The 19,285-nt window shown below is 42.0% G+C and overlaps 1 protein-coding gene across 3 annotated transcripts in view; it reads right to left on the bottom strand.

Annotated features, from left to right (window-relative positions):
- Positions 1-706: 706 nt before the first annotated feature.
- Positions 707-19,285, bottom strand: part of appa (amyloid beta (A4) precursor protein a) — a 37,581-nt gene continuing 19,002 nt past the window's right edge. The window contains exons 3-17 of one of the 3 annotated variants that reach the window (XM_037761535.1): positions 18,380-18,509; positions 17,677-17,789; positions 17,412-17,602; positions 16,738-17,069; positions 15,693-15,860; positions 11,122-11,255; positions 10,226-10,300; positions 9,985-10,134; positions 9,493-9,621; positions 9,296-9,395; positions 8,287-8,499; positions 8,047-8,100; positions 6,625-6,716; positions 3,971-4,117; positions 707-3,083 (exon numbers count right to left, since the gene is read on the bottom strand). In XM_037761535.1, coding sequence (XP_037617463.1) covers positions 2,982-3,083; positions 3,971-4,117; positions 6,625-6,716; positions 8,047-8,100; positions 8,287-8,499; positions 9,296-9,395; positions 9,493-9,621; positions 9,985-10,134; positions 10,226-10,300; positions 11,122-11,255; positions 15,693-15,860; positions 16,738-17,069; positions 17,412-17,602; positions 17,677-17,789; positions 18,380-18,509 — 2,130 coding nt within the window. In that variant the 3' untranslated portion in view covers positions 707-2,981. Of the gene's footprint in view, positions 3,084-3,970; positions 4,118-6,624; positions 6,717-8,046; positions 8,101-8,286; positions 8,500-9,295; positions 9,396-9,492; positions 9,622-9,984; positions 10,144-10,225; positions 10,301-11,121; positions 11,256-15,692; positions 15,861-16,737; positions 17,070-17,411; positions 17,603-17,676; positions 17,790-18,379; positions 18,510-19,285 lie in introns of all 3 variants that reach the window. The other 2 variants (XM_037761534.1, XM_037761536.1) reach the window with 2 other exon arrangements.

Raw genomic sequence — 19,285 nt, 5'->3', positions numbered from 1 at the left:
ATCTGTGGCTGTTTGCCTTGTGATAATCACAAGAGAATGTCATAGTACAGTGCAGTATGGGTATTTTATAATTATATATTTTATTTTAATGAGGTATTTTATATATATTTTATAATAATAACCAGTTGTTCCACTGGTTATTATTATTATTATGTAACTTATTATTTATACTATTCCTGTATTTTAAACACGTAATCATAGAACACATTTTTTAGCATTAATATTTACACTTTTATATATTGTAGTATACATATTTCTATTATATTATATTTCTACAATATATAACAATAGTGTAAATAATATTAATGCTTAAAAATGGGGTCTGTGATTAAGTGTTTAAAATGCAGGAATAGTATAAATAATAAGTGACAGTATAATACAGGATTAGTGCCAGAGTCATGAGTATTACACAGTTGAATTATTGCACTAGTTATTGTACTGTTAAGCCAGAATGGTGAAAACAGGTTTGGTTTCAGTTTAATGCAAATGTGGCTGTCAGGAAGCCCTCTGATGTGTCCTTGAGGAACACACTCAACGGCAACAGAGTCTGTTTTCTGTCTGACCTCTGACCTCTTAACGTGAAATGCTCCTTCAGCATCCATCTGACTTTCAAAACCTTACATAGACACTAATTATTAGAATAAACCAGGATGCATGAGCAAACCAGGTGTGCATTAAACATAAAAAAACACAAAGACACAACATCTGTATGTACATTCAAAACTTTATTATGGAATACAGTGTAGAAAGCGGTTTCCCAGTCAAATGCAAATGGCCTGCACAATATTACACAGTGGAAAACAAAACCAATATATAACCCACAGAAGAAAAAGATAGAAAGAAAATCCTGCTTCCTCTTCTACTCTACTGCCCTCTGTTGGGCTTCTAATGAGCTCACTCTGAAAACCAAGGACCCACCCCACCGCAGCCTCCATATGAACACCTCACACATCTTCCTCGCCATATTAACAGAGTATTTCTTTTCGAGTCGAGATGGTGACGAACCTTTAACATGAGCGGACTGTGTGAAGATGAACGGGGGATTCTTATTTTTATCCCTGCTTCCACGTGACTCGGCTCTGAATGCCCTATCATCTGTATACAGACGACGGTGCCACTGAGGAGTCAAGTGTGCGTTGATGGCAGAGAGGTGAGCAGCATGCCTGGAAGGGAAAAGGGAGGCGAAGGAGGGAGGGTAAGGGAGGTGCTGCTGGGGGAGTGAAAATCCATTATATATACAGGCTGCCTGCCTGGCTGGCTATCCATCCGGAACTGCAAGTCATTTCCTCTCTACCTCGCCCTCCTTCCTTCTCCTCCTCCTCTCAGCACTTGTTCTATCATCAAAATGATTACAAAAAACAAAAAATAGACGGCGTCGGCTTACAACTGACTGGACGAGACTGAAAATGACAAAACACATACACGCAGAGATAATCCTAACCCATCCCCCATGCCGGATTCTTCCCATTTTTCCCGCTCCCTGTAACCTTCACACCCACAACATGCCCTTTTAAAAAAAAAAAAAAAACATGAATTCAACAAAACATTATAAGGGGGGTGATTTCTGAGAGCCCCTGTGCATTAGGATTTTCAACACAATATATTTCAGTGAATAATATACAAACAGAGATGAAGCCAGCCCCCCTCCTGCTTCAGGAATAAAAAAAGAAAGAAAAAGAAAAAGAGGAACACACTTAAATTCCAAAATCACAGATCTCTTTTAAATGTGTATTTTACATGATATCAAAGCAGAGCCCGTTCTTCTAGATTTATATATATTTTTCATCGTTTGAAGTCACGTGATCACGAGAAGATACTAAATGTACAATCTTGCTAGAATGACAATCTATACGTGAGAAAGGATCGAGAGAGAGAGAGAGAGAGAGAGAGAGCAGCGTTTTTTTTTCTTTTTTCCAAATCCTGTTGTCATTGTTGTCATGCACTACATAGGAACAGCTAAGACTTCAGCATTACTTCAGTAACATTACACGCAATTTAAAAAAAGGACTTTACATCTTGGTTTTTTTCTTCGTTTTCACTCTTTTTTTTTGAAAAACAAAACTGGAAACGAAAAAGAGAAAAAAAAAGAAAGAATCTAAAATAAAAAAACAGCTCATTCAGAATACATAATTACTACCGTCGTCATCAACATATTCATTATTATCAGCATCTCCAGATATCCTTAAGAGCCTTGTGTGACTTAACACAGCCCAGCTGTCGTAAGAATGCGCAAAGAAAAGAGGATGAAGGGAGGGATGGAGGAAGAGGAGGAGGAGGAGGAAGGGATACTCCAGTGTGGACTGTAGTGAGTGCAGTAGTGGTGCAGTTGGTGGGCTTCATTTAGAAAAATCATGCCGCTTGATTTAAGCCTTTACTTCATTAAATAATCATTACAAAGAATATGATCGAAACAAATGATTTGAAATGATGATTCTGCAGCCAATTTTTGTAAACAAGGCCCAGGGTCAGCGCGCCTAAAATCCCACTGATCAGTGGTCAGATTTGCCTACACAAGTCCACACCTAAAACCGCCAAAAAATAACTATTCACTGGCCCTGAATCAGTGTGGAGAGAAAGCGCTTCTTTCCCCAAAGGAGTGGGTTTGTTTCGATGCACTGGGCGGGGCCTTTTTTTCCTCCATACATCAGCAGGCCCAGACGGAGCGACTTATAAAAACGCCTCTCTTTAATTAAAAGGCGTCTCGCTCCGATAAAGTGAACAAACGTGGTGCAAACTGGCTCGGCCGCGGCGTCCGCCCAGGCAGAAATGAAAGCAAACCCCTGGCTACAGTCGCTCCGTATGTATGCTCGTAACTGACTATTTCAGTCACTCGATGATGATCTAAGCCACGCTGCCTTTTGGAGACGTGGGACTAGTCGAGGGGGTGGGGTTGGGGGGGGAGGAGAAGGGAGGGAGGGGAGGTGCTTGATGTGTGGGAGGAGATGTTTGTGTGTTTTATGTGTGTCTGTGTACACTCTCTCTCAGTTCTGCATCTGCTCAAAGAACTTGTAGGTCGGGTTCTCGTAGCCGTTCTGCTGCATCTTGGACAGGTGGCGCTCCTCGGGGGTGACGGCGGCGTCCACCTGGAGGGGAGCCAGAGAGAGGGCGGGGGGGAGGTTACACACAGACATATGGTCTACATACATCTACATTTAAAGACCTTTTTTCTTTGTTCCTACACATACTTGCCAACCTTGAGACCTCAAAAATAGACTTTTAAAGACTGAAATAGCAAAAAATAATAAGGAGCTACACTGCAACAGCATTTTAGATGTGAAATACTTTTAATTTTACTTTTAATTCTCAGGAAAGAATACAGAATAATTCACCCCTTTGGCATGTGAATCTCTGTATTCATCATCATCAATTCATTCATTCATTTTTCGCCCCTACTTGAGTATTTCTTTCTCTTAGTACTCTCCATTTCTCTCTACGTCTCTAAATTCTGAATTTTATATTTTAGAAAACAGAATAAGGGGCGCTAGTCTGGAAACATGAAATGTTTTTCCATACTCGCTTTTCTTTTTTCCATACTTATCCAGACCTGGAAAGTATTAAAAATCAAATTCCATACTTTTCCATATTGTGTAGGAACCCCGTTTTTAATAATGAATAATTGGTGAAAATAAAGAAACAAAGCTGCCACACAACTACAGCGTTTTTTTAATTAAACTGCTAATGAAAGTTCTTCAGTGATAAATGAGGATAATTAGAAAAAAGAAAGCAGGAAATTAATTGGTAACTGCCATTAATCCAATTATAGTGAGCAGAGTGTACAGCCCCATCCCAACTCTACATTTTGAAGACTTTAACACCACCTATATACCCGATACATGCATCTACACACACACTCAATGCTGAACAACAGCTTGCGCTCACACGTGCATCACCCCCACACGCCAGATTGACTCGCCGTATAGAGCAGCTTGCACACGCACTCGCACAAACACGCAGGTCAGCCGTTTCTCACCTCGATGACTCCGTGGTGGATGGAGGTGTACTGCTTCTTCCTCAGCATCACCAAGGTTATGACGATCACGGTCGCTATGACGACGCCTCCGACCATCAGGCCGATGATGGCGCCCTTGTTGGAGCCCACGTCCTCTGCGAAGAAGACCTGCGGGGGAATCGAAGGACAGACAGTTCCGTCAGGTGACCCCGTCAGTCACAGTCAGCGTGATGGTTTTAATATAGTGAGAAAAGCACACCAAGGACTCTCATTGTGCACCGTGGAAATGTTATTGTGTGCTTTGTGACACTGCTGAGTAATGAGTGTAGTTTCAGCACAGCACGACTGAGAGTTAATTGTGCTTTGAAATGGTACGCATATTACTTCTCCCAAGGACACAGCGAGCTCTCGTAGCTGCTGCTACTTTCATTCCGTGTTTGAATACCACTGAAGGAGAAGAATACCTGGGATGGTCCTAGTTACAGCCCATTTACTCCCATTTTCATATACCCAAATAATTTTTGCAGTGCAATCTGTGTATAATTACAGGCCCTCATGTGGATCTGTTTTTGTAATTTTTAAAATAGTGTCATCACAGAGTCAAATTTATCTTGAAAATGACTGCTGGGGAACAAAGACGCAACACAATTTTAGACTTTTTTGGAGGTGCTCAAGCACACATAACTTTCATCTCTGCACCCCTAAAAAATAATTATCTCTGAGACCCGCAGCCAACATTACTGTCTTTTATCATATGAAACTGAGGAATCCTTTGGTATCAACCATGTCATGCTAGCTTGTCAGGAAGGAGGCTAAATAACGCTCCAAAGTTAGGCTAAATTTTGGCGAGGAAAAACTGGCGTGGCCATTTTCAAAGGGGTCCGCATCGTAGCCATGTCATACAGTGAAATCATTTTTTTTAAGTTGACGTCACTGTATTAAATGACCTGCTGTGACCTCTAGGATAATCACAGCCTCATGAAACTTTACAGCTACGAACTACAGACCTAGAGCATTCAGAGGATGGGTGACTTTCCTAGCTAGATTGACAATAAGGGGGTTTCTGAGCAGTTAACACAGCGGAAGCGCTCGCCATCGTATCTCTGAAAAATGCAATTCTTGCAGAAATCTCCAAATGTCAAACGTTATTGATACCACATCGCAGCATTGCTATTTCTATGGTGTTCCTCAAGGTTTTGGTGGCTTAATGTGGTATTTTGGAGGCATTATTGATCATTTTTAACAATTCTCAAGTGGTAAACAATTGGTAAATTTAGCACCAAATCTGTGTAACAAATGGTATCAACCCAAAAAAGAGCATGGGGATGGCCATCATATAACATATATCATAATGTTCTTAGCCCTTATACACTGTTATCCATTCATTCATTTATGTTTATTTCTGATTTAGGACTAGAACACCTTGACACTTCACAGTGCTGAGCTCCGTCTCAAATTAATCTTCAGGTTCCCAGCTTTCAGATGACGTGTGACCTGCTAGCGCCTGAATTTTGTGTTTTCCTTTACATAAATAAACACATTTCCACCATAACTTGAAGCAGAAAAAGGCAGAAATTGGTGCATAAAAAATCTCCCAGAATGCAGGAAATGAAGCGCTCAAAATAAAGTCTGATCCCAGAGCAACTAACGCCCCGAGAGCAATACATAAGAGTAAACATGGATATTACACTTGACTGTAACTTGTATTTGAGGTTGGTGGAGACTTTCATTTTGGCTGGCAGGTGATTTACAGAAAGCAGAGCACAGCATTGATGCAGTATGACTCAGCTCCAACACAATGCTAAGACACGTGATTTAAAAAACAAATTGAAGGCTTCAGCTTCTCTGTCAGATTACGCCGCTCTGTGGAACTCATGCAGAAAAATAAATGGCATCTTCTGAAGGGAGGAAAACAACTCCACCTGTGCTGACGCCAGCAGGGATAATGGGACGGAAGCCTTCACAATGACACTAAACTGCAGATAATCTCGACACAAACACATCTTGACATCGCAACGCTGCTACCCCTGCTTGTGTCAAACATCTGCAGCGAGTGGGGGGACTCGATTCCAGGCTCCTCCAGATTAATCCTGCGGAACGCCGATTGTGGTTTACGGTGAATATCAAATTAAGGAGTCGACTCGAGGAGGCATCCTCACACAAACCGGCTGCTCATTGTGAATGCAAGAAATGTGATACGTAATAAAATGCAGGGATTAAGAGATTAAAGCCGTTAGGTGAAAGGAATAAGGTACGCGGATTTGGATTTGACTGAGGATGTATTTGTGCTGGTATTACAATATTGGATGAGATTAATGAATGAATGCAGAACTGGGTTAGTGATGTTTAAGCACCTGTGGTTGACCAGAAAAATACCTACACATATAAACTTGATCAGAGGACAGTGGGTTTTTAGAGAAGAGCAAAGTGTGACGCACGCATTATCGCGGTTGTCTCCATGGACACCTGTCTCCATGGCGACAACCTTGGGTGTTTACCATGAGGACAAAGCGGAGACATGGCCCTGACTGCGTGTGTGCGTATGGAAAAGAGAGGGCAGAGCGCAAGCTTGCATGTGTAAAGCAAATGCATTGTCATGTGTGCCATTTCTCTATGTTTATTAATGAGGTGGTGAATATGAAATGCACTGCTCGTGTCAGAGTGTGTTTGTTTACCAGTTTCTGGTGGTGGACTTCATATTCGGTGCTCTGTCTGTCCTCTGTCTCCATCCGCAGCTCAGGAATAGCTTCCATCTTCATTCCAGTCACTGGCGAGGAAAGGAACGGTACTATTATCTATTATGGATGCTGACACTCCGGCACTTATACACACACACACACTCGCTGAGATCAAACTCGCTCGGTATAGCAGGACGGACAGCAGAGTGTTGAATGTAACAGTGGCATGACTTGAATATATCGCATATATAGGACAGCATAGAGAGCATACGGTGCTACACGTAGACCCTGCAGCTGCATTACAAATCTCCTAACAACCACAGCTGGCGCCTTAATGGAGGTCAAGTGGAGTTGTCTGTGTGCAAATAATGTCTGAGAGATATTTTATTAGTCTGGATGCTATTTTAACAAAACATCACTGTTAAAGCTAACATGCAACTTTAGTCAGTAGTTTACAATAGATATGCTTATATATGTTCCCATGACAATGATTGTCAGTAAAGCAGATATGATTTATTTATTTAGGGTTGATAAGTTACTAATGGTTTGATTAATAAATAATTTACCAATGCTTTCTAGAGCAGTTATGAGAATCTATTAAAGGTGCAGTGTGTAGGATCGGGCGGCCTCTAGTGGTGAGGTTGCAGATTGCAACCGACTGAAACTCCTTATACACTAAAGAAAACATACGTAACATCAGATTCCATTTCTGCCAATAGATCCCGCTAAATTCAACACATTGTTCCTTTAAGAGCAATGTTTGGTTGTGAAAAACACATTTTGCTAGTGAGTTGTTTGTTAAGAAAATGCTAATAAGTCACTAATTAGAGGAAAATAAGCCATCAATTCTGGAGTTACACTTGCTTCCTCACTTTATTATAAGCCATTGGCTTAAGTTAGTAAGCAATTATGAAAGTAATTGACTTTTGATTGATTTTAAGCAATCTGAAAACACAGACGTTCTTATTTATAAGCATCAGGGAACAAGTTGTTCATAAGAAAGTGTCTATAAACACTGTTAGAGTAAGCAAAGATGAATCGATTAGTTGTCGAATATTAAAATAATCTCAAAATATTCTGATAGTCGATTAATCGTTTTTAGAATAAAATAGACAAAATTCTCAGATTCCAGCTTCTTAAATGTGAATATGTTCTGGTTTCTTTACTCCTCTATGACAGTAAACTGAATGTCTTTGAGTTGTGGACGAAACAAGACATTTGAGGACGTCATCGTGGGCTTTGGGAAACACTGATCCACATTTTATAGACCAAATAACTAATCGATTAATCGAGAAAAGATGAATCAACAATGAAAATAATCGTTAGTTGCAGCCCTAGTAGCCAACAGAATAATATCTGTAGCTTAAACCCTATCCAATACAAATAATATCGGGTAACCTTTTTAACAATAGCACCAACCTGGCCGTGTGGGAATGCCTCTGTCAAGATTGGGGCGAGAGTCCACTGGCTCAACTAGAGAGAGAGAGAAAATACATTTTCATATTAATTTTGTAGCACAAAAAAATGTGTATAAATAGAAAAAGACATTTTTTCATGCTACACAGTCCTACAAAGCCAAAAGTGGGCTTTTATAGCATTTATGGGTGTCATTTCTATCAACTTTGATCCAAAATGTAGTGAAATGTAATCAGTAAGTACCCTGGTTCTCGGTGTTGGGCTGGTTGAAGCTCTCAGGGTGGATGAAGCCGATACTCCCCAGGCCGAGTGTGTCCTCCTGGGGCAGCAGGTCGGTCTGGCTGTCTCCCATGTCCTGATCGGGCATCAGGGCGTCGTTGCCGTAGCTCACCCTCACGTCGGTCTGCAGGTTGGCCAGCTGCTGGGCCATCTCCGCCTGCTCCCTCTGCAGAAGCTCTGGATGGAGGAGGACAGGAAGGAACGAAGGGGTCAGAGGAGACCGGTAACGGAAGTAGAAAGAGGAAAGGAAGGGAGGTTCCCTTCCACTATGATCAAACTCTTGTTTTCAGTTTTAGCATAAAATGCTCTCTATGATGAAAATATGATAAAAGAAGGAATCATTTCATTGTTAATTACAATTAAAAGAAAATCTGCTTTAAGAAAATATTTCAATGACCCACACAACTGTCCCTCTATCAGAAGGGACAGACAGCCTTCAAGACATGTTACAGAACCTGGTGTTTTTTCTTCTGTGTACGTTTGTTCCTGTGTGTGTTTTGCCGGGCAGCACAGACTGTGACGGTCTCCGAGACAGAGACACAGATGGCTGCGTGACGCACGCAACTCCAATAAACCCAAAAACCCACAGAAACCTAGCGAATGCAGGGGCGGCAGGGAGGGAGGGTGGGAGGTTTGAAGGGGATTTATCTTCCCAGCAAACAGTTTCATTTGACTCTGAACAGAAGAATTAGGCCAAATCGCTCCAATGCCCTTATCAACAATTGCATTTTTTTTCGAGGCTGGAATTTGGAGCATTCAATCTCTCTGTTACATGTAGCACAATCAGAACAGCGTGTCTTCTACTGTATCGTTCTCATGCCAGGGTCAGCAGTCACACACTTAGTTTCTACTATAAATTGGATTCTATTTTCGCACTCATTTTAAGTCACCAAGATAAGATAGTACCAGATAAATGTAATGTTTTAGTGAAATAAAATGTGTCTTAAATGTTAAAATTCACCCAAAAACTCACCAACTTGGTCCTGAATGTCGTCGGCCACACCGGGCACCTTGTAGAGAAGTCCCAGAGACTGGTTCATACGCTCCTCAATAACACGCAGGTGGGTCAAAACCTGTTAAAACAAATGCACATAAGTACTTGCATTAGCTTCTTCAGGAAAAAGAAACGTGGCAATATGACTTCGTTTACAAGTAAAATCCTGATGCTACCTGAGGTCTGATCTGGGCAGCCTTCTTGGGATCCACCATGCGGACGTGTTCGAAGTGTTTGAGGGTGTGCTGCCTGTCCTTCTGCTCGGCGCGCACGTACTTCTTCAGCAGGCTGAAGACGTGGCGAGGCTGCGAAAGACGAAGGTGACAGATGGTTAAGAGCAGAGGAAGGGCAGAGTGATGTGTTCATACGCAGTCTGGGTCGGGGAACACATCTTCGTACTTGCAACGAAAACCCAAACTACGGCTCAAATTTGTAAAGAACGATGTTGATGTAAATCAGACAGTAACATAAAATGTACAACTTTATTTTGCATATCAGAAGATTAGGTTAATCAAACCTGAGACATTGATCAAATTGCCAATGTTACAGGTTAAGCCTTTAAACAGTGGTGGGCTGTCTGAGGGGCAGGGGCAAAAAATAGAAACAGAGCAAGAAATATCTTGATGAATAGCCGAGTATCCTAAAAGCAACAAGGACTGTGTATATACCCTGGGTGGGTCCTGCTGCAGCGCGGTCAGGTAGCTCTCCAGCGCCAGGCGGCGACGGTCGTTAAGCAGAGCCTCCACCCGGGCCATGTGGGTCTCCACCAGCTGCTGCCGCTCGCTTGCCGCCTCCTGCTCCAACGCCTCCACCTTCTCCTGGAAACGCTGCACAAATTGCAACATATAGATGAAAACAGACACCTAAAAAAAACGCTGGGCGGTTTTGTCCAGTATGTGCGTGTCTCACCTGGATGACAGCCTTCTTGTCGGCACGTGGAAGGTTCTTCGATTCCCTCTCGGCCTCCTCCCACTCTCTCATCACCTGCAAAAATGTTAATGGAACTTGTCACAGGTTGTCTTTTCTATCACAGGTTGATTTTACACTTGAGTGAAACATCTCTTTGTGGCGTGGATCTTTTCACGGCTGTCTGAGCAGAAGAGAATCTGACATTTTACACAGCTGTGAAAAGATACCATCTGGGCTGCAGGGGGGTGAATATCAGATCCTTCTGGTGAGTAATCCTTTCAGATTGAGTTGAAATGAGGGAGTTTCTGCTTTTTCAGTCACAGGGAGATTTATGTACGTCAAGTCAGAGTGCAGTGTGATGAAGAACAGCAGAAAACAACAGTTTCTGTTCTCTTTTTTGGTGAGTTTCACCCTCTGACTCACTACTGGGTGGATTCCTTAGTTCAATTCAGGCCTTTACCAAAAGACGTGACCTAACAGTATCTGTGAAGTCAACTGTGTGGAATCAGATGATGCTACGCCTGTAGCTACCCACGCAAAACAAACAGAGCTATCTAGAGCGGTGCACAAACTCGCTTTTAGAGCCACAAGGTTGTTCTCATATGAAAGCTGTGACATTGCTGTGGACCATCTGGCTCTCCGCCGGAGCCGCTTGATTAAAGAATACAATTAAAGTTGAATTGGCTCGGTCGGCTTTACCTGGGAGGGATTAAAAAACCCACCTATTCGTTTTTACTTGACACACCTTTTCTGCTTCCATTTTTCTAATCAGAGAAACATCTTTGCCCTCTCTCTGTTCTCCTTGTTGAGCTACCATTACTCATTCATGTGTGTGCAGCGATCAGCTTTCAGTCTACTGGACTAAAAAAACCTTCCTCTACCGTCTCCGTCGGTACCTGGGACATCCTCTCGCGGTGCTTGGCCTCCAGGCTCTCTTTGGCCTTCTGGAAGTGGGCGTGCTCGTTTTCATCAGCAGGCGTCTCCAGGTAGTGGTCCACGGCGTCGGGGGAGCTGGGCGTGGCTGTGGGTACTGCGTGACATGGAAGTAGAGGGAGAAAAAGAGGAGGCAAGTGGGTGAAAAGGCTTTCAGAAAAGCATCTTTTTACTGCACACTTTTATTTGGTTGATCTGGGGAACACAAAACACAGAGCTTGGGTTGGGTTAATAGGGTTAGTGTGGGATCAGGAGAGAAAGAAAATAAGATAGTAGCTGTAGCTGCGAGCTCCAAAACAGTCTCAGATGACCCGTAGTCTTTTGTAGAGGAGAGACAAAGCCCCACTCTCATTTATATAACTTCATTCAGAGCGGGATACGGCTCTCAAGCCAAAACACTGATGCTGGAATTTATCCTGCAGGCTCAAAAGCACGGACTGAATCTTAGGTACCGGCAAGAAATAGAAATGGACCACATATTGCGCGAAACCTGGATTTAATCAGTGGAAAAGTTGATTAACTCGCACAAGTGTGCTATAAAAAGTAGTTGGTGTGTGTGTGTGTGTGTGAATGCGTGAAGGTCGCACGTCATGTGAAATTGGTTGTGTCTGATGAGAGCGCATGACTGCACACAAGACACAAAAACAACGGAGAGATGTTATTCACTTTGACCTGAGCTGAGTGTTTTGTTAGCCTCTGCTCTTAGAAATCACTTAAAGGGTCAGTTCACCCAAATCACGGTTTCTCCCTTACCTCTAGTGGTATGATGCAGATGGTTTTATTTAGAGATGTCTGCCTCCACCCCAACACAATGGACGGGGATGGAAATTAGTTTGTGGTGCACTCAGCGATGAAAAATGACATTTGAAATATTCAACAGCAACATTTGCTTTTTGTGTCCTTGTTTCTCTGGATAATCCACAGAACACAGTTTTTCATTTGGACTATTTCGTTGGTGGAAAGTAGTTCTAATGAAAACTGAGGTAAGTAATGAGGTATAAAATGAATGAACTGACCCCTTAACTACTGCACACTGTACTTAAAGTGGTAATTCCTTGTTTAGAGATTCATATTCCTTTTTTTAATAATTGCTGTTAAGCATTCACTGCTGTGGTGTTTCTAGCAGGGCTGTCAACCCATTAAAATATTTAATTGCGATTAATGGCATGATGGTCCATAGTTAATCGTGATTAATCTCAAATGAATCACACATTTTTTTATCTGTTCAAAATGTACCTTAAAAGGGAGATTTGTCAAGTATTTAACACTCAACATGGGAGTGGGCAAATACGCTGCTTTATGCAAATGTATGTCTATATTTATTACTGGAAATCAATTAACAACACAATACCATGACAAATATTGTCCAGAAACCCTCACAGGTACTACATTTAGCATAAAAAAATATCCATCCTAATATGCCTGTCTCTTTAAGGACCCCTCCCAAAAAAGCCCAATCTGCTCTGATCGACTTTGCAAGAAAAATATTGAGATACTCAGATTAAGGAAGGGAGGGCGATATATTCCAATGAGCCTGCATGTGACATAGGAAGGGGAGCCAAATCTGAGGGGCTTGTTGAATCACATGTTTCCTAATCTCGGCAGCCTACAAAAGACTGACTGGATTGTCTTATTTCACAGTTCGTTGGTTGGTAGGCACTCCAGATACCCAAATGTGTGTGAACAAGCACTGAAAAGTGAGCTTTTCATCAGATGTCCCCTTTAATCCTGTAGGGAACAGTGAAAGACTGAACAAGGGAATCATTTTGGGCACAGCCTGGGGTTTTTGTACGCAAACCGCTCTTGTTGTTGACCAAAATAGGCATTTTAGGAAGAGTGAAAGCTTTCATTAACTGTACTACTGTAGAACAAATGCTCATAGAGAACAAAGACAAAGAAGGATTATTACGGTAATTATCATACGCGTTGTTTTTTACAAAAAAAAAAACATTTGATAAAATACCAGTTGCACCGAGACCGACTGTGAATGTTAATTGACCACACATGCAAGCGCAAAGTGTGTGTGTTTGTGGGTTTTATTTGTGTTGCCACGGGGGATATAAGACACTGCAGCACTCTCTCGCCTCCACTATACTCAGCAGAGCAGAAATCCCACACCACATGCTCACACACTTTCACACCTAAACACACACACACACAGTGGATAAAATTAGATCAAAATATAGGGAGATGGAGATAGCATGACTCCATTTTGCTGCAGGGCAGATCATGCACTTCCTGGCTGAGACGTGCGCGTATGCACACATTCGCGGACGTATCAAGCAAGGTCACTGAACCTTACACAACACTGAAATCAGAATCAGAGCCAAACACTTAAACCGCCTTCCGCTCCCATCTATTACACACACACACAGTCTCCTGCCAGATGAAAAATAGGTTGGCAATCCAACACTGAGCAACTATTTGAAATCCAATCAGCTCACTTTGTGACTGAATGATCACGCCTAGCTCAACAGGAAGTAGCGAGAAATACCCTTTCTATTAAAGCCTTCATCATTAAGGAATTCAAATAGCCAAATATAGTAACAAGGAGTAAAAACCATCAAGCAATCCTCCTCATTTTCAGTGCCGCCGCTGATAATCAATCACCACAATGTGATGTGGAAGGCAGGTATGCTCTGAGTAATGATGCATTGATGAGTTTCTCCACTTACCGCTATACCTGGGAAACATTTCATATTTTCAAAATTGCAGCAGGGGTAATTTGACGTCCGATTTAAGTGAACGTAATGAATTAACCAGGGCCTATATTTCCTCAGTGGCGAGGATGGAATAATGTAAGCAAGTCTGCAACGCGTCAGGGATGTAAAGGATAATGTGCAGCGAGGGGGGGTTTATTGCTAAATAATCCCCGCCTGGATGATTTTACAGCTCATATTCATGTTAAAAGAATACATAAGATGATTCCCATGAAACGGGTGTAATCATAGAAATTACAGTGGATACTCTTTAGGGCGACAACACTGTTACCACGGCGAGAAAAATCTAGAGAATGTCATTCAGCGTCTCAAGCAAATTGTCCATGAAAATGAATCCTAAGCGTTGTTAGGAGCATATAGCTTTCGGCGCCGTGTTTCACTACTTTATTCTAATAGAAATCAATCAATTCAACTTTATTTTGAAATACCTCTTCCCTGAGGATTCAGGGAAGCCGTGTAGTGATACAGGATTTATTTTTATCATTATGGCTTTAACCTCTTTTACTGCACTGCCTTGAAAAACTTCATAAAATGCTGTGGTGGTCTTTTTTTCTGAATTGTTTCTAGAAGACGAGGCTTTAACGATACTAAAACAACACTCCAAGTGTATTTTGTCAAAGCAATGTTTGGCAATGATTTCAATATTTTAGAAATCAAAGCACGAGAAATTGTATTTTTACAAATATTTTTGTTTTTATATTGAATGTACATACTTGACTTTGGATTCTTTTTTTGTTATCTTATTTACATTGTTATTGATCTTATTTGTTATTATCTACTTGATCATATTTCATTATTATAATAAAACTACTCCATTTGGAGTCAGAATTATACAGTTTAGTTGTTTGTTATTGATTTTATACTGTGCACAATGGTAGAATGTGATGATGCACAGGGTAAATGTCATGGCCAAAGGCTCCATTGTGTGCACATAGCTTCCTGTAGTGGATATCTGTAGTATTTTATAACCCTTTCAAGAGGTAGAAAACACATTTGGCACACTTGAGGTATCCAAGTGTGCCAAATGGAGAGTCCACCTGGTCCTATCCTGACTAAAACCTTTGTATAAACTATGTGCCTTGTGCTATTTATATCTGCTTTGGCACAGTTGTAGTCAAGGAGTTGCTGAATGAATTCAGTGGCATCTCTGTGCATGGCATCATTGCTATAATGGTGTCATCCACTGTCTAATCTAGAAAACATTTTAGGCGAGGATAAAAATGAAAATGTTTCTTTTGGTTCATCACAATTTACTCAGGCATAGTAACAGTCACAATGTTACTGACACTGGGGATGAATTCTCTGAGGTCTTACCTATCCATAGAGACCAAGATCATGCATATAGACCAGCTGTCAGTGTGCTGACTTGACTATGACTTGCCCCAAACTGCATGTGATTATCATAAAGTGTGCATGTCTGTAAAGGGGAGACTCGTGGGTACCCATAGAACCCATTTTTATTCACATATCTTGAGGTCAGAGGTCAAGGGACCCCCTAGAAGAATTCCACCAACAAACTGAGTTGTGTGTGAAAGTAAAGTGAACAGACGATCAGGTTGGTCGCTTTAAGAATCCACACGGGATTAGTCTGTTTTTAGTGCAAACACATCCATTTGTCTGACAGACACACACAGAGACGGTGAGGAAGAGGTAAAGGGTTAGCCAGGAATGGAGCTGACGGGTAAGGAAACGTCTAGAAGAGAAGCACACCGAGCAAGAAACTTTAGAGCACCTGGCAGCTAGTGGACAGCGAGTAAAAGCGAGGGTTAGAGACAAACCAAAGTCGAGGTTAGCTGCTGTCGGGCAGGACTTACTGACGCTGCTGCAGACAGACAGGCAGTACTCCTCTGAGTCAAAGTTATTCCTGTTGCCTCCGCAGCCGCCGTAGATAAACTGAGCACAGTGGCCCTCCTGGCGGTCAAAGTACCAGCGGGGCAGCATGGCCCGGCATGGACCAGTCTCTGCATTGGCCCAGCACACATCTTGGAAAACACACACACACGCACACTTGTAATCATTCACAAAGCAGTACAAGGCCACAAGAGTCTCTTTAGCTCACCATAAATGCATCATCTTGTTGTTGACTTTCTCTGAAAAGATCTCAAGTATGTTCATCTACGAAATACGGCACTTATATTCAAGGACATATAGAAATAAAACACTTGATGGCACACACTGTACGGCAGCATGTGAAGAAAGCCAGGTTCAAGCACTATTAAAATGCTACTCGGAATTGAATTTAAGACCAATTTAACACTGAAATGAAGAAACAAAGCTGGAACATCCAGTTCTGATTTTAATGGAACGTAACTAATGAAAGCTCTCAGATGATGAACGAGCACAATAAGGAAAATGACAGCAGGAAATTAATTGGTGAGGAACATGATGTTCAATTGTGTTTAGCTAAGCATAAAAAATGGAGAGAGAAGCACGTTTTGTATGTTGTGCTACTAAGCTTGTTCCACATTAATCTAAATGCAAACCTGTCATTTGATTAAAAGGGACAGTCCGCCCCAAAATCAAAAATAAATATTTTTCATTTTACCTACGAGAGGCTTGTGACAGCACGAGATGAAAACATTAATGATCTCGGCTGAGCTGTAACTTTAGCTAGCTCAGCATCAGTTAGCTATAATCTATAAACACAAGCCTCTAGCAGGACAGGTAAGACTGTTATTAGACTGTTATCAGGTCATTAATCGCACAATATGTAATTTCTCTGTCGAATCGGGTGCTTTAAATGTAGGACATTTCCAAGGCTTTTAAAGGACCTCCTGATAATGAAAACAAAAACTATTTATAGCACAAGATGAGAACCAAAACTAGACACACGCGCCCACGTAAAAAAATGTTGCTCACCCCTGACAACCTCCTCCACAGACTCGGTGGTGGTGGTAGTGGTGGTGGTCGTCATGGCAACGTTTGTGGTGGGCTCGTCGGCGTCATCGCCGTCGTCGAGCGTGTCGACGATGTCGTCGTCTCCATCCTCCTCGTCCTCCTCTTCTTCCTCCGCCGCCTCCTTGTCCTCCTCTCCGTCTCCGTCCTGGTCGTTGTCAAGCGCGTCCTCTTCCTCCTCCTCTTCCTCGTCATTTTCCTCGGCTACCTCTTCCTCCTCTTCTTCCTCATCCTCCTGTACCACAGATGGTCTGGTTTCCTCTTGCTGCTCCGCTGGCTCTGGCTCCCGCACCATACTGGGAGGGTAGGAGGGATGGGGAGGAATAGGGAGAGAAGGAAAGGAAGAAAAATGAAGGTAAAGGGACATATGGAGAGCAATTGGGGGAAGGAAAGGTGATAGAGAAAGAGGGATGAGGACATAAGGAAGGAGGATGGATGTGAAGGAGGGAAGGACAAAGACTTTAAATTATAACCAACCTGCAGTTTGTTTTCAAGGAGAGAAATTTATCCTTACGGCAATGTTGAAAATGAAAGTGGCAGTATCTCTGATCATCTGAGCGCTGATGTATTACTTTGCCGCTGCCTTGCCCTCATTTATCTGTGTATGTGTGTGTATGTGTGTGTGTGTGTGTGTGTACCTGTTGTCAGAGTAATCAGTCTCCGCTCCACCCCACCAGACATCGGAATCATCAGCGTCCTGCTCGGTGCTGTCGGCGTCACGCTCCGCCTCGGCGGGACAGCACACAAACTCCACTCCTCGGAAGCGGTCGATGCCGCACGGCAACAGCATCCCGTAGTCGTGGAGGTTCATGGTGCGGTCTCCACAGGACTACACGGGGCGAGATAGATCAGTAACAGCTCCTGCTAGTTGTTATACAGTAGTGTATGTGTGTGCGTACTCACCTCCTTGGCTACGGTGTGCCAGTGCAGGTGGCTCTCACACTGGTCCATGCGCTCCTGGTGCAGGAACTTGCACTTGTCAGGAACGAGCAGGGCGTCGCTCACAAACTCTCCCACTGCAGCAAAAAAAACAATATCCATATTTATAATTCATACACAATGGGCAGCCTCAGCCCCAGCCTTCTGACTGATTGAAGACACATTTCAACACTGATGACTCCCGTAAAGCATAGCTGACTCTTAACTCCTTTGTTGCTATGGTAACTATTGTCTTGTATTAACCAGAGGATTGATCTTTTCTTCTTTGTTTCTCCTGCTTTTGAACACCACTTTCCAGAAATGCTTCCACACACGCACTGAAAACTGTGAATCGGTAAAAATTAGGGCTGTCAAAGTTAACGGGATAATAATGCATTATATATCCAAATTAATTTTAACACCACTAATTTCTTACTACTGGCATCACATGAAACTAGGAAACCTAAGGAATCCATTGTCATACTAGTTTGTCGCAAAGGAGGTTAAATAATGCTCCAAACTTATGCTAAATTTTGGCGAGGAAAAACTGGCATGGCCATTTTCAAAGGGGTCCAAATTGACCGTGAGCATATTTTTTTATGCTAAATGCAGTACTTGTGAGCGATTAAATATGTTAATCGATTGACAGCCCTAGTAAAAATATATATACTGTATATATGGGACTCACCCAGGCAGCGGTAGGGCACCACAATGTGCATGTGACTGCGACACTGCTTGCGCCCCTTCTTGCACCAGTTCTGGATGCTGATTGGTTGGTTGGCCTCCACCACGTTGGTAATCTGAAGCTCCGGGTACACCTGCACACACAGCATTATATATTATAATGGCGTCATAACACGGCAAAGCTGCCTCTTCACTTCAACAGTTTTGTCATGAACACTGGTAGCTTTTATCCATCACTTACAGTTCCATCTGTCTACTCACACTTTCAGTTGTACCTGAATATTTTGACCAATTTCTACCGTCATTGTTATCATATTCTGCTCCCTTACTATGAGGGGGTGGAAGTAACAAAGATTCATTGATAAAAATAGAGGCGTAAAAACGGATATGAAATGAAAAATGGAGTGATAAATTATCAAGTGATTTGATTCATTTAAAATCGATTTGACTCATTGTCATGATATGATGACATTACATTCCTCATTCACAACACTAATCGTTTACAGTATGCAATTTTTGTTAGATCCGGCCTATCAAAAAAAAAAAAGAAGTGTTTTTTGAATGACAAAAATTGCGTGCTGTAAATGTCAGTTGGGTGTTGTGAATGATAAATGGTTGGCATTATCAAATCAACACTGTTTCAAATAAAAAGTCAATTGTTTATCAAATCAATTGACAATTTATCACTCCATTCTTCAATTTTCATCACTGCCATTATTAATTCGTAAGCATTTTCATCACTTCCCTTTTTCTTCAATTCATTTTTGTTACTTCCACCCTTGAGGCCACTTTTCTTAATTGATAAATGGCAATTTTGTCTCATGAATGATGAATGTAAGATGGTGAAAATGATGAAACATAGCTCCGTTTTCATCATATCACAAATCTTGATAAGTTATCACTCCATTTT

The sequence above is a fragment of the Sebastes umbrosus genome, chromosome 24 (assembly GCF_015220745.1).
Source record: "Sebastes umbrosus isolate fSebUmb1 chromosome 24, fSebUmb1.pri, whole genome shotgun sequence".
NCBI classification, from domain to species: domain Eukaryota; kingdom Metazoa; phylum Chordata; class Actinopteri; order Perciformes; family Sebastidae; genus Sebastes; species Sebastes umbrosus.
Note: the sequence above shows the minus strand (reverse complement) of the source record. Positions and strands in the feature narration are given on the sequence as shown.